The 15,035-nt window shown below is 54.8% G+C and overlaps 5 protein-coding genes across 5 annotated transcripts; 2 read left to right on the top strand and 3 right to left on the bottom strand.

Annotated features, from left to right (window-relative positions):
• Positions 1-3,036: 3,036 nt before the first annotated feature.
• On the bottom strand, positions 3,037-6,995 carry LDX57_001260 (uncharacterized protein; the record flags this gene model as incomplete). The annotated part of the gene is made up of 2 exons (XM_046082901.1): positions 3,037-6,885; positions 6,957-6,995. 2 exons carry the CDS (start codon positions 6,993-6,995, stop codon positions 3,037-3,039), a joined length of 3,888 nt encoding a protein of 1,295 aa, XP_045938858.1.
• Positions 6,996-7,801: 806 nt separating this feature from the next.
• LDX57_001259 (alpha/beta fold hydrolase) lies at positions 7,802-8,980 on the top strand (the record flags this gene model as incomplete). Its single annotated transcript, XM_046082900.1, has 1 exon — positions 7,802-8,980. One exon carries the CDS (start codon positions 7,802-7,804, stop codon positions 8,978-8,980), a length of 1,179 nt encoding a protein of 392 aa, XP_045938857.1.
• A 343-nt stretch (positions 8,981-9,323) lies between these two features.
• LDX57_001258 (copper acquisition factor BIM1-like domain-containing protein) lies at positions 9,324-10,187 on the bottom strand (the record flags this gene model as incomplete). Its single annotated transcript, XM_046082899.1, has 3 exons — positions 9,324-9,530; positions 9,587-9,900; positions 9,974-10,187. The coding sequence occupies 3 exons, from the start codon at positions 10,185-10,187 to the stop codon at positions 9,324-9,326; spliced, it is 735 nt and encodes a 244-aa protein (XP_045938856.1).
• Positions 10,188-11,330: 1,143 nt separating this feature from the next.
• On the top strand, positions 11,331-12,217 carry LDX57_001257 (SRR1 family protein; the record flags this gene model as incomplete). Its single annotated transcript, XM_046082898.1, has 2 exons — positions 11,331-11,766; positions 11,859-12,217. 2 exons carry the CDS (start codon positions 11,331-11,333, stop codon positions 12,215-12,217), a joined length of 795 nt encoding a protein of 264 aa, XP_045938855.1.
• Positions 12,218-12,769: 552 nt separating this feature from the next.
• On the bottom strand, positions 12,770-14,894 carry bgt3 (putative cell wall glucanase; the record flags this gene model as incomplete). Its single annotated transcript, XM_046082897.1, has 2 exons — positions 12,770-12,914; positions 12,970-14,894. 2 exons carry the CDS (start codon positions 14,892-14,894, stop codon positions 12,770-12,772), a joined length of 2,070 nt encoding a protein of 689 aa, XP_045938854.1.
• Between the last annotated feature and the right edge of the window lie 141 nt (positions 14,895-15,035).

The following is a 15,035-nucleotide window of genomic DNA, read 5'->3' as shown; positions in this document are numbered from 1 at the left end:
GGTGACACCGCTTGTTGTGCTCTCTCCACTGTGGGTATTTTTGGGTGCGAGAGCAGCGCCCGGTTGCTCTTCTCCTCTTTCCATCGCCGCAAGGGAAAAAAAAAATAGAAATAAACAAGAAAATGAACACTCAACAAAAGTACTTACTGTTCACGAGCTAGATCAACCTCGGGATACCGGTTTGTCTGCTGACGCTCCTCGTAGACGAAGTTGTTGACGTTGTTGCCGGCGTGAGCGTAGGCGTGCTGCTGGTGCTGCTGAGGTTGCTGGTATTGCTGGTGCTGCTGGTCGTTACCACCGTAAGTGGTACGAGTCTCGCGCTGGAAACGAAAGTCGACTTCTTCCTGACCGTGGGCACGGGGATCCGGAAGAGGAGCAGAGGTTCGAGTATCTTCCCGTTCGACGTGCGAAGTGCGATCGAGATTGACTTCTCCCTCTACTCTTTCAGTCTCAAGAGTAGTCTCAGGAACAGCGTCACTCCGGTACGACGACGGGAAGACACTGAAGGGGATGGGGACGCGGGCGTCAAAGTCCAGATTGGCTGTCCTTTGAGCGTCTTTTCTCGAATGTCTTTCGAACTGTTTGAAAACAACTCGAAAGACTAGACAAGAAAAGACTTTTTACTCGGGGGAAGTCTTTCTCGTGAAGAGGTGGGGGTTTGGTGGGTTGAGAATGATAGATCCGATCGATCTATGATTCGGGGAATGTAAGATATATGAAATGGAATGGGGGGGGAAAGGTGAAAGGGGGTGGGTGGGGATAGTTGATAAGCTTATTGAAAACAAGCTGTATCAGGGGGGAATGTGGGAATGGAGGGGGATGGAAACTGGAAAGAAGAGGATGAAGAGGAAGGGGAGAGGAGAAGAAAGAGGAAGTAGAAGAGAGAGAGAGAGAGAGAGAGAGGATGAGATGATACGGCGGAGTATTAAAACCGAATGACCGCGCGGTGATTTGTTTTGTTTACGGCGCGTTGCCTCTTTGGGTTCTCCAGCCTCTTCTCTGCCTGATTTCTGAGGATCTCTATTTCTCTTCTTTCTCTTGTCTGTCCCGAGGTTCTTCCTTCGCTTCTACCGAGTACAGTCTACATTCTACGAAAAGACGCCATCCCCCCATCCCCAGTCTAGAATCCCAATCTGCAAACCACCGGAATCCCCATCGATAGATATACAGACCGATGGAGCACCCCTCCATTCGACGCCATTTGTTCACCGCAATCAATGCGTCGTGCTAGGTAGCTAGACTCAGGGCTGGGCTCCATTTTCCTGACCGAAGCGCCTGCAGATGAGGCTTCTTCACATGCAGATGGATGATTTGCTAGCTTCAATCCCTTTTCGCTCGGCCGGTGCTCTGGATGGGTCCCTTCTCGCTCTTTTCCCCTCCTTTCAGTTTCTCCTCCCGAAACCCCCGATCGAAAGACGAGGTTGGCCAGCAACCTGTCCCGGTGTCTCCAAATCGCCATGGCAACCCGGTTAGTCTCTCCCCGGGTCGAATCGGAAATCTGGATCCCTTGGCGTGATGAGCCCAGGAGCTGAGAGCTCCAGATGATCAGCGCTTTTGGGGGGATTGAGTTTTTTTTTTTTTTACGAAGATGCCTGATTATGGATCTATCCTTTCTTCCTTGCCTTGCCTTGCCTTGCCGAACACAGAGTACTTCGGTCCAGGGAAAGAAAGGATCAATTCTCCTGATCCCAATCTCAATCGCAATCTCAATCTCAATCTCAATCTCAATCGGACATATTAACGCCTTGCACAATGCACACAGGAATCTAAAAAAAGACAAAAGAACAAACGAGAAAGACTACTCCGTACGGAGCACCACGAAGCGAGACGATCACACCAGCTCCCTGATTCCTTGCATCTCTCGCCCGCCGACCAAACGCAAAAAACCAAGCCCGCCCAGCCATCGTGGTCCCTCGTAATTGGGGAGAAACACGCCCCACCGGCGGTACTTTCCTTCCCTTCTCACTCCGTGGTTTTTTAGTTGCTTTGGCTTGCGAAATTGCTGCTCGATTTCCGGATTCTGCTGATTGCTGATCCGTTCGGCTTTGACGGGGTACCAGGCTACCAGGCTACCAGCCACTCACCTGCTCCAACGTGCCCGTGCGAGACAGCTCCGAGTAAATCTGCTCGTGCTAAGGCCAGGTCAATTTGACAATTTGCCACATGAGTTCGGCTCGTTTGCGCATTGCGACGTTCGTAAGCGCCCCCCCGGGGAAGATGCAGATTTACTCGTCACTTTGTCACTTGTCAGAGTCAGAGCCAGAGTCCAGACCTTCCCGTTTTTTACCGTTCCCCGTTTTAACTGGGAAGGATTCAGGGCTGGGTGGTTGGTTGGGTGGCTGGCTGGTTTATTGATTCATTTTACTTTGGTTAGTCGGTAGCTTCTGTTTGGCATTGCCCGCGTGGAGAGTCAGTCCCAGGGATCGGGAGTGGAGAGCTGTTTGCTCCATCCGAGGCTGTTGCGCCGTAAACATGGAAATTATCTGGCCCGTCCGTGGTTTCTTCCCGTGTCATCCAGTTTATTCATTGAGGGTTATTCATATTTATCATTATTGCGGACAATTGGGTACAAACGTCATATGGTTCTTCGATTGCCTCGTCCTTCTTCCCCGAGACTTGTATCACATCAAATGACACAAAAGTTAAGTTCTGAATCAAATACACGAAGATGAAGTAAACTCAAACAAGCTTCATATCCACGAGCTCGATCACACGGCCCCTATATCCCCTCAATCACTCCGTATCCGCGGTATTAAATTAATGATGAGCCTGCCTGCGGGTGTCAAAATCAAACATATTTGAATCAAATGCATCCATATCTCGTGAATATCCCATCCCGGGTTCCGGCACAATGGGTCTGCTATCCCGGACAGCAGCCAGCTAGCGATTGCTATATTAAGAATAGAAATTAAACAAAAGGTCGTGAATCGGTTAAAAATTACAAGAGATACATCGAATAGATCGGAGGGGAAAAAAAGGAAACAATATCCGAAGGGTGGTAAAGAACGAAAGAATGGAAGAAGAAGAAAACTGCGTCTAGCTTCGAAGACCAAATGCTTTCCTGATCTTAGGAAATCGTTTCTTGCGAGGGGTGGAATGGCTGTCGGCCACAGGTGGTAGGCCGTCATTTTTAAAGCCTGACGAAAGGCCCAGGGGATTCTGGTTCTCTTTGGACAGAACGGCTGCCCTGTCGCTCACGGCCGTGCTGCCGTTTTGGCCGGCTCCGTCGGCAGTCTGGGGTCGTTCAGACCCGTAGTTGCTGCCATTGCTCAGCTCCTTCGGAGGGCCTCGAAGCGGCCAGCTTTCCCCGCCGGTGGATCGGTAGGCTCCTCTCTTGAGGAGCTTGGGCGAGGAAGGTGGATCAGGGTTCGCCGTAATGGTGGTGACGGTATGGCCTTGATTTGGATCCAGGGGTGGCTCCTCTTGCACATGGCTAGAATCCAGCTTGCCTAGCTTGCTCATGCTTCCGCGCTCGGCCGAGGGTTTGGGTTTTCTGATGCTCAGGCGGTGGAACAGACTCGGTCGCCGTTCAATATTGGGCCGACGGAGGAAATCGTCCGCCTCTTTCTCGGTCATTCCGCGAGACTTGGCAACTGCGGCAAGCGCCGGGTTCTTGGGTGAGGCGGGCGCACTTGGTTTGCGGACAGATGCAGAGGCTGTCGGACGGTGTCGTTCACCGTCCGAGCTGTCTTCCAGCTCGGTCGAGTCCCCGTCGTCTCTGCCCGCCCGACGGGGGATGCCACGGACAGGGCGGAGATTATTCACCTCCGGCTCGTCGTCGCTCGAATTCTCGTAGCGGCTTTGCCACGGACGTACATTCTTGCTGGTACCCTGTTCCTCGTCGGAATCGGGATACCGAGATGTGAATAATGACCCAGGCGCCTTGGTCACCTTGGCCTTTTGCATTTTGCCCGTAGAGAAGAATGACGGTTTTTCGCGTCGTGTCTCGTTTCCTCGTAGAGTCATGCGGAGAGCACCGGGGGTGCCAGAACCCGACGACTGGGGCCTCATATCCGGAGGGGGCGACTTTTGCCGCATAGGGGAAGCTGATTGCATGTGAGGAGGGGACCCCCGCATAGTCCGTCGCATGCTATACTGCGGACTCGCGCGAGCTGGGCGGCTGGATCGTACGAAGCTGCTGGACGAGTCGCTCCCGTTTGATAGTCGTCGCTGAGAAAGATGAGCACCGTGGCCATTGGTTTGCTGTCCTTCTTCGGCGATGACCTCTTTGCCCTCAAGAAGGCCTTTACCCCACGAAGTAGGCCTGGCTTTCGCCGGTTTCTGCGCAGCCACAGACGGCGAACGAGTGCTGCCATTCTGACTGGCAGCTACATCTTGAGTTGCAGGACCCTCGTAGGCGTCGGCTGACATGGATCGTTGGGCGGAGCTTGCTACCAACGATGATCGCGGGACTTGTTCTTGCGTGTTGCTCTTTTTGGCACTGGGCCGCGTGGGGAAGGGAGGGTAGGGGGAAGAAAATGGCAAAGAGTCTTGGGGAGAGGCAGGAGATCTTGTACGTGGTGGAGGTGACGTATCACGGACGGGCGTCTCAACACGAGCGATCTGACAGGCTTCAGGGATGTCGGGCGTGGAGTCAGAAACCCGGTCACCAGCCCAATCATTTTTCGTTGGCTCCTGGTTTGTGTCGGCAAGGTCATCCTTGACCGGTTCTGTACTGCTGTCCACAATAGCATTGATAGAGCCAAAACCATCGCCGTCAAACCCTTCCTCGGCATCACTGTAGATACTCTCGCCCGACTCGTCATCGGTGTCCTGATCTTGGACAGCATTATCAACTGCCTTCTTGCCCTTACGCCGACTTGAACTCTTGGATTCCAGCGATGCTCTGGGAAAGCCCCCTGGTACTGTGCACCAATCGAGGCTGGTTCTTTCCTTCTCGAGTTCCGGTGTCGCCGGCTGGACCGCGATCCCAGGTACATCAAGCGCAGGACTAGAGATTGGGTGGCTCAACTCGTTTTCATGGACCACCGCTTCGCCCACAGATGCAATTTGGCTCGACTGCGGATATGTGTTCTTCGGAGTAGCTTCGGTTTCTGTGGGCATAGCTGGTTCATGATGATTAGTGGTATCGTTACGTTCGTGATGGGAAAGAATTGCTCCGATAACATGATCATTAGAGAAAGACCAGTCCGGCGCTCCCAGGTTAGGCTCCGAAGAAGTCGTCGATTCGTTATCACTGAACTCGTGCCGCGCTGGCTCCGGTTGTTCACCATCTCTAGCGCCCCGTATACTCCCAAAGGAAGGCAGGGCGGGCCGCGGTTTGAGCACTTCATCGAATTCGTCCGGCACAGATGCATCGCGTGCATGAGACTTCTTTTTACCCAGTGCAAACCAATGCGATTTGGATTTGGCTTTCGAGCTTCCCGGAGGTGAGTCAGGGACGACCGATTCAGGTGACGTGGGCGGGCTGGCCGCCACTCCGACAACCTCTGCCTCGTCGTCAAAGCTGACCTTGGCCGTCTTTTTACGGAAGCCTTGCTTGGAGCCGTCATCGGACGCGACGGACGTACCATCCGATATTTCGCTGAGTGGAGGACCAGGTCGTAGTACTGCAGTCCGCCCGTCCGGCGATATTGAACTCATCCTCGAGCTCTTCATCGCCGACTTAACGGGCGATACTGATCTAGGTGGCGGCTTGTGCAAAGGTTCTCCGGCGAGCCCAGTCACGGACAGCTGCGTGGAGAACCGGGTCGATCTGCCAGGACTGCTGCCGGACTGTCGCATCGGCGACGGCTGGAGACCACGGCCAACATCGACCGAGCTCGTCGATTCCGGAGAGCTGACGACCGAGCTTGGCAGGGGCTCTCTTCTTGTTTCGGGTGTCTGGGGTACCCTGGCTGTCGGCGGGCCCTCTGGCGTCACCCTCCCGGTTTGCGCGGCCGAATTGATCGTCCACGGAGCACCGGCCTCGGCTTGCTCTTCGCCCTGGTAATCCTCGCGCACGGTAGACGGTCGCTTCATTAGAGCCGGACGAGACGGAGATCCCGGGATCGATTCCCGAGTGTCCCAAGCCTCTGGTTCACGGCGCTCCGTCGTGGCTGGCGGCGAAGGGGGAACGATGGCGGCTTGTGCTGCAGCAACGGCAGTAGTCACGGGCGGCGTACCTTTCCCGGGGCTTCCAGGGCTGGAATTCCTGGTCCGTCTCCTAGCAGAGGTGTTTGCCGTCTGCGACGGGGTACTCGGCCCCTTGGAGGCATCTAGTCCGGCCAACCGGTCGGCCAGCAATGCGCCTGTCGACACATCGCGCCCATCGGATGCTTCGGGGGTTTGAGACGGAGAGGTTGGACGCGAATTGATGGGGTAAGAGAAATTGACAGAGCTCCTGCTCCCCGTTCTCTGGGCTTCAGGAACCGTATATAAGCTAGGGCTCCCCGTCCGCATATTCTCACGGTCGACGCTTCCTCCGCGTCCCGACGGATGCTTCACAGGAGGCGACGACCGCATGGGCGCACCGACGCTGACCGACCGCCGAACGGGAGTGCCTCGACCTGTATACTCCTTCGGAATTGACGGAATGGGTGGCGCGTGGCTCACCGGACCGGACCCTGAGCTGGAGAGCGGACGACGAGGGGATTGTTCCCGAAAGGTCCGCGTGCTCATGGAATTCGAGCTATTGCTTCGACGAAGGCTCGTACGGCTGGGGGAGCGCAAGGTTCCGGCGGCACCCGGTTGTGAAGAGACGGACGACTGCCGCTGGAGCATGCGCTTCGTCTGGACATTCTCGACGTCGGTGGGAGGGGGCGTCAGGTTCCGGAGGGCTGTCGCGGCGGCCGCGGAGGAGAGACTCGACGAGGAGGGTCGGGATTTAAGGAAGGCATGGCTGGCGGCGGATTGAGCGGATTGAGCGGACGAGGAAGACAGCGGCTGTACAATGGGATGTTAGTATGGTCTGCTTCGATAGGAGTCCACGGGAGAGCGCCAAGCTCACGACGCACCTGATGATGATGCGACGAGCTCCTTCGTCGGCGGAACATGATTGATTCGAGGGGGAAACCGCCGGTGTGTCGCCGTCAGGCAGACACGGAGAATTTGTGATCTCACAACAATTGATGGGATTTTAAATTGGCGGCGACGAAGAGAAACAGATGCAAAGTCGATCAACCGGAAAAAAGGGATCTGTTGGATTGATGGAATAGCGAGAGAAAAAAAGTTTAAAAACGAGAGCGAGAGAGAAGGTGAGAGATCGACGGGGCGGAAAACAAGGAGGTTCGAGGGGCTGCCAAGGGGAGGGAGAGAGAGAGAAAAAGAGAGAGGAATCCAAGAAAAGGAAAGGGGAAAAGGAGAGGAAATCGAAGGACAAGGAAAAGAAAAGGAAAAGGGAACGAAGCCAAAGTTCAACGATGAAAGTGAAACACAACCAAGAAAAAAGGAAGAGAAGGAAAAGAAGAAGTCCAGACCTTTTGCGTCATGCCGGAGTTCCTCAGGAATCGCAGCCCACTGGATCAGGCATCCATTCTTTGTATACACCTGACCAATTGTATATAACAACACCAATGTTAAAGATAATGTTAGTGTCGACAGAAGAAGTTACAGGAAATATTCTCCCCTGCAAGGAGTTATTCTCCGATCGTTGCCTCGGATGATCGATCTGCCTGATCATTATCGTGCTATACATCATTGTGATCATCCTATAAACCTCCTCCCCTGCCCAGTCCATTTCCTTTCTCTAATCTCTACCTACAGACTAGTTGACCATCCCTTGAATCTCACCATCCAACACTACATATCACAAAATTAAACCAAATTAAACACCCCCCTCCCCTCCGATCTACAACCCAACATGCCCCTCCCCCCATCCATCTCCACCCGCTCCATCGCCACCTCCACTCTCAACTTCCACATCCTCGAAGCCGGCTTCACCCCATCGCGCGATCGCCCTCTCCTGCTGCTCCTGCACGGATTCCCTGAACTCGCCTACTCCTGGCGCAAAGTGATCCCCCAACTCGCGGATGCAGGCTACTACGTCGTAGCCCCGGACCAGCGCGGGTTCGGACGCACCACGGGCTGGGACACACGGGACTTCGACGCCGTGGACCTGAGCACGTTTTCGCTGACGACGTTCGTGCGGGACATGGTGGTGCTGGTGCACGCGCTGGGCTATCGATCCGTGCGATGCGTCGTGGGTCATGATTGTGGCGCCGTGACGGCCGCCATGTGTGCCCTGGCGCGACCCGATTTCTTTCATAGTCTCGTCTTGCTCAGTCATCCGTTTAACGGATCGCCTGGGTTGCCGTTTAACACGGCGAATGATGAGACAGCAGCGAAGAATGCCAGCGGAGGAGGAGGAGGCGCCGAGTCCGCGGCGGGCGACCACGTTCATGCCGAGCTGGCCGCCTTGGGCAGGAAACACTACAAGTGGTATTATTCGACGGCGCCGGCTAACGGGGACATGACGGCGCCTGCGGAGGGTTTGCAGGCCTTCCTGCGAGGCTACTTCCATCTGAAGAGCGGGTCGTGGGCCGGGAACCAGACGTATCCGTTGGACGGGTGGAAGGCCGCCGAGCTGGCCCGGCTACCGTATTACTATGTCATGCCGCTGGAGGACACGATGCCGCAAGCCGTGGCGCGGCATATGGCGGAGGAGACCGAGGCCGGGGAGCGCGCCTCGCATGCCTGGCTGCCCGACAATGACCTCGCCGTGTATGTGGCCGAGTATGGCCGGACGGGGTTCCAGGGCGGGTTGAACTGGTATCGGGTGCGCACAGCAGCTGGGGGCAAGTACACGAAGGATTTCGAGGTGTTTGCCGGGAAGAAGATCGAGGTGCCGTGTGCGTTTGTGTCCGGTAAGTCGGACTGGGGCATCTATCAGGAACCTGGGGCGCTGGAGAAGATGGCCAATGGCACCGTGTGCAGTGATTTCCGGACAATGAAGTTGATTGATGGCGTTGGGCATTGGGCACCGCAGGAGAGCCCGGATGAAGTTGCCCGAGTTATCCTAGATTTGGTACGAACTCTGTAGATGTTGTCGTGCTGAGTCTGTCAGTCGCCGGGTTCTATGTGAGATATGAGATGTACGTAATTAGTCATGATTGGAAGCAGACAGATCCCGTTTACCTAGGGAATCTCTCTTCGTGCAAGACAAGTAACTGGATGACTTAAAAGCAGTGATGTGAATTATGTACGTTAAGCACATATGCTCCATCGACGCCAGAAGCCCACACAGTGCTAACCCGCCGGGGCAGATTGGCTTGTTTCATCGTCGCATGCAGTCCGTGAAAAGGAGGGTAACTATATTGGGTATGTGATGCCAAGTGGAAACCAAAGCACAAGCATGACTAGAGAGAAGAGAAAGAGTTGTGTATCTACACCAACATCCACCCGACCACCGCGGCCATCAAGAACGGAATCACGTTTCGAATAGCCTGTCTCGTTGGGTCCAAAGAGATAGCAGCTGATTTCAACGATTCCGTAGTGAACACCGACTGGAAGGTGATGGCACTAGAGTTGAAGCAGTTTTCGCGAGTGACCTCGGCGACGTCTTCCGGTTCGGCGAACTCGATATCCACGCACTAAACAAAACAAAGTCAGCGACGACCGGGGGACTTTAGACACTATCGACACATACGTTGTAAAGAGCCGCGCCGTGCTTGGCCAGCTCGATGACCTGAATCGTCGCCTTGTCACCAGGACTCACGCTGATGTTGGCTGGCAATGGAACCTGCGGGAGACAGATCGTGCCCGGGTAGGGATCGTTGGTTGGGCCTGTGATCTGGAATGGCGAGATCATCGGATGGCTCATGTTGGGCGGCGTCTCTCCGATACCCAGATTCATATAGATGAACGCTGTGGAGTGACCCTGGAACCAGCCAGGTTGGAGAGCAACGGCGCCGCCACCGACGGGCCATTTGGTTCGATTTGTAGACGTAGGCATTCCACCGCCTATGCGATAAATCAATTGTCAGCACCAAGTCTGCGTTTGTTGGAGTTGGGGTTTTGGGGTTCGCCATCATACAAGGATAGATCCATTGCATTCCATATGGGTAAGAGTAGGACCCATTGCTAAATGCTGCTCCGAGACCGTCGGCATTCTCGACAGTGCCGTTGGTATGCAGATTATTCCCTCGGTATCCAGGATAGGTGATGACCGTATGAGCATGCGATAAGCCCACGCACAGGAATGCGATGAGGGCCATGCATTTCGATAACGACTCGTGGAAGGATCTCATCTTGGCCAGAAGGATGTGTCGAATACAATCTGAGACAGAGACCAGCGAAGAAGGCTACTTCGAATAGGAAACCAGACAGAGAAAATGAGAATAGGAACACGAGAGATGCAAGCGCCTCGGTTGTCCTTCTGTGTCTTAGAAGCTCATCCAGAGAGTCGTTTCAGGTCTCACAACTTGCGAATCTCACGAACGCTGCACCGTCCGCATAAATGATCACCATCAAAACAAGCTTCCCAGGACGGGAGGGTTGACAAGACTTTTTGAGGGGAGCAAGCCATGTCCCAGGTGCTGCAGCAGCGCTCACATACAGACTGTAGCGGGGAACGACCGACAGCCACGGACGAGTGAGCATGCAGGAAAGCGATGTGACCACACCCGCAGGTGCGAGAGCGGTTGACAAGGGGGAGGGGACACTGTCGATAGCGACGAACGACCAAGACGAGCCATTCAGCAGGGCACAGAGGGCAGCAGAATTCCAGACCGAGAGAGAGGATTGGCTCGAGGCGAACGTCTGCTGCAAGAGGTATCACCTTGTCCAGAGTGACAGGCGATTTCATTCGTGGAGACGGCGGTCTTGGAAGCGCCCCGATCGGACGCTAAGAGAGGGGATTCACGTCCGCTATCCAGGGCCCGGCGCTTAGAGATCGACTCTGAAGGGTTACCGAGTGCTGATCCGAGTGTGATGATGGGTCATGTCACCGGTTAATGGAGGCGAGGACTGGTATACCGCGGACTTTCAGAGACCTGGGAAGGTCGGAGATTCTCATTGTAACCCTAGATTTGGACGTTAGGAGTGGACAGTCTTCCATGGAGAGCGCCGAGTCATGCAGGGCCACCATCACGTTAAAATATGCCTCATCAATACCTGGACCCAAAAACAGATACGAAAAATGCAATTGCATTTCTGGATAGCAATGACAGATGTCAGTAGAAGGGTGCCTTGCAAAGGAAACACAGGAAAAGTAACGGTAGACGGAGCTGCAAACCAACCAAACAACCCCCCTCCCCTTATCTTATCGCCGCAATCAATCATCGCATCGCATTTCTCCTCCTCTCGATTCCCCGAATCCCCAAAAAACCAACCCCCCTCACCCCCAACCAGTTCCAATTCGTCCTCCCTCCCCCTGTCCCTTCCCCCCCAGAATGCCCCACACTCATCGCAAAAAGCCCGCTCATCACAACCACAAGCGCCTCCAAGTGACCGACGACAGCGGCTGGACACACGTTAGCACGAGCGGAAAAACCGCGCGACAAGTTCTGCGCACCACCGCAGCCCACCAACAAGACGACCCGACGCAACCGGGATCATTCGTGCCCGCGGAGGCGCCCGCCAGATTGACCGCGGAGGACCTGCGACGGCAATTCGAGGGCTATCGATCGCGGTGGGAGAGCTCGGATGTGTGTAGGGTGGTGAGCGAGACGTTACAGGCGCGCAGGACGCCCGACGCTCGTGCTTATGATGGGATCGTGTGTGTTGGGTTGGGTAGTCCGAGTGGGTTTTTGAGAGGAGGGTGGGTCGATCGCAGGAGTGTGTCGATGTATCAGCTTGCTGGGTTGGTGGGCGTGGTGGATTGGTTGAGTGTGTTCTCCCTTCTCCGCCGGTCAGGGTGGTTTTACCTAACGTTCACGTTCATGAGAGCTAACACGGGCACCTCTACCCGTCAAATCTAGAACAAACAAATCCCAACGTCCCCATCTACGCCCAAGACCCCGTATTCAACGAACTTGACAAATCTCTCCTCTCGTCCCTGGATATAACTGTTCTCGAGCACCCCCATGCCTTCGAAAAGGTGACCCCCGCTACCTTCCTCTACTGCCCTGGCGCGGAACAAGCGCATCTGTCACAACTGCTCGCTTTGAACCCCAAGTCCCTGTTCGGTGGTCCGTTGGAGGATGTTGATTCCGAGGTGGTCAGGCAGTTTGTGGAGAAGAGGGGGTCGGTGCGATTACCGCGGTTTCAGGAACAGGAGCATGCGTTCTGGAATATGCGGATTTACTGCCCCGAGGATAGCGGGGAGGAGGACGAGTAGGAAGTGTCATTACAGGAACGAGTGAGGTTATGCTACAGCCTGTCGGGGTGATTCATGCAGTGAAATCCGATGGCCGGACCATGGTACGCGGGATACTGGTTGAACAGAGGATACATCTACACGCTACAATACCGAATGGCAACATGAGAAGAATGAGACATCATGGATGTGAAATGCTAACACGATATATACAACCTCAAAGAACCTGGGCTCAGCAATGAGTGCGCAATATAGAACCATCTTCGACAATCATGTGAAAAAGAAGAAGAGATCTGAAACAGTCTGCAACCGAACACATTGCCCTAATATTAGATTACAATCCAAGGAGAAGAAAAAAGAATCAAACACCCGGAGCACCTTTCTGAAAGACAAGACAAACATTAAGATGCGCAAAGCTTCGAAAATCCTGTGGCGACGGGAATCAATCATGAAAAAGCCGCACAGAGAGCAAAAATGGGCCGATCATGCATCATCATTAGAGGATGGAGAAACAAGAGAAAGGAGAGTCGTCGAATCATAGAGAAGAAAAGACAGGCGTGGGATAAGATGAGATCAATCAACCTCCTTGCCGTCGCAGTCGGGAATCTTGATGCCGGGCTTGAGCTTCCGAGCAGCATCCATGAGACCCCATTTGTCTTCCCATTGCTCGTCCTTGGTATTGTACTGCTCTTTCCATGGTTCATCAAACGCCTCGAACCTAGATTTACTGTTAGAATCACCGTAACAATCCAACAAAGATAATGAAAGCATACCAAAAGTATTCCGTGCCATTGGACATTGCCTGGCAGACCCAGTCAGACATGAACTTGTTCATCTCGTCGATACCCGCAACAGATCCGTCCGTTTTGCTCTTGCAATTGTCGTGTCCTTGGCCACAGTCGTTTCCTCCACCGCTGGGCCATCCCACCTCGGAAATGACTTGTTTCTTGTCGGTGTCCTTGGTCAGCACCACGTCGTTGTTCTGCCAGAAACTCCAGGTCCAGCTCGCCGCGTCGTCGACCTCCACGCCTGCGAAGAACGGATGGACGTTGGACATGACAACGTCCGTCTTCTTCACGAGGTCCGAGTCCCAGTTGTCGCCCAAGTCTGATGTCGCGATCGGCAGGTCGATGTTATGTTCCTTGAAGTGGTCTCTCACATCGTCCATGTAGCCGGTCAACTTCTTTTTCGCGCTGGTCTTGTCATTGCCTGCTCGGAACAGAGCTTCGTTGCCAACAATGGCGCCCTTGAAGATCGACGTGTCCTTCGCGTTGTCAAGAATCTTGTACAGGTGGTTGATTTGTCGGTCGGCGGTGGTGTCGTTGGTGTCAATCCATACGCCTAGCCAGAGTTTCATGTTCTTGAGCGCCAGTCGGTCGATGGCATGCAGGACCATCTCTGTTTGGTTGCAATCGGTACCATACAGCCGAACGGTATTGGTCAGTTGCGAGATCACGGCCATGTCGCGGGTGACGTTGTTTTGCGACGGAGGATACTTGAGACAAAGCGGGTACTGGACACCCCACGGGGTATAGTCGACGCCGGGGAACACTTTGTGGAGATTTTCATTGCCCATCAAGGCCTTGATCTCGTCCGAGTCCTTGTCGAGATCGCCGTTCTTCTTCGAGTCGCCCGACGCCGACTTCGTGGATTCGGTCGGATCTTCCTTGTGATTCTCCCGGTGACCTATCGTTCCACCAACGGCGCCTCCGACAATGGCTCCGACCACGATGAACGCCAGTACGAGCCCGACGATCCACCCACGTTTCCGACTGCCCCCGTCAGGCTTCGGCCTCGCCTTGTCACCGGCCTCCAGCCCCGTTCCCGGAACCGGGCCATAAGACGGACCGTCCGCGGCTTTCTTGCTTTTGAATAGCCCGCCGAGACCTCCCAGGAATCCTCCCGCGGCTACTCCACCTGCTGCCGCAGGGACCGCCCGAGACGTCTGGCCGGCAGATTTACTGTTAGGAGGCACAAACCCATCGTCACCGTCATCAAGAATTTCATCCGGGTTGATAACGAGAGGGTAGTTGTTGGTGCTGTAAGTAGACTGTCGCTGATAAGGACCTTCATTGAGCGGACCGACGCCTTGATACGGGCTGTCGAACAGGCTGCGTTGGGACGGGTTCGAGGCACCGGGGGTCAACTGGCCGGCGGACGCGGCAGCGGCACCCAGGGCGACATTAGAGCCGTAGGATTGAGGCCGTAGATTGTCCGAGCTTCCGTGAGCGCCCTCCGGCGGGGCGGGGATGTAAGGGTTATCCGAACCGGTGGTGTGGTAGCCTCGTTCGGCAGGTATATTGAGCGCCGGCCCGTCTGTGTCCCTGAAAGCGTCAACTCCACTCTGACGGTCATGGGTATTGGCGACGCCAAGGGCGATACCGCTTATACCGCCGCCGACGGCGGCGGGGCCTAGATTGTCCATCCCCGGGGTCGCCGTCGAATGCGTCCGCATCGAGTTCGTGTGTCCGAGGCCCCGGCCATGTTCCGGCACTGACGCAAGACCTCGATCATGGTCGTGGCCGAAGGGTTGACCCGGAGCTGACACGGGCGAAATGTCACCGTATTGCGCGGAGTTGCGCACATGCTGCTGACCGTCTTCTGGCGAAAGAACGGGCGAAATGTCTCCTCGATGCTCTGCTCCTACCGCATTGTCGTCGCCTCGATTAAAACTGAATGCCCGGTGGTCACCGGACATGCTTGTTGATTAGACAGAGTACTTTCTGGCGGTTTTTTGGCGATTCGTTCTATGGTCAATGTTGTGTCGATGCGATGATGGAAGCCGACGGAAGCACCGAGAGGGCGAAGAAGGTTGGGAAAGGGAAGAAAGAAAAGAGCC

The sequence above is a fragment of the Aspergillus melleus genome (assembly GCF_016097325.1).
Source record: "Aspergillus melleus strain CBS 546.65 chromosome Unknown contig1, whole genome shotgun sequence".
NCBI classification, from domain to species: domain Eukaryota; kingdom Fungi; phylum Ascomycota; class Eurotiomycetes; order Eurotiales; family Aspergillaceae; genus Aspergillus; species Aspergillus melleus.
Note: the sequence above shows the minus strand (reverse complement) of the source record. Positions and strands in the feature narration are given on the sequence as shown.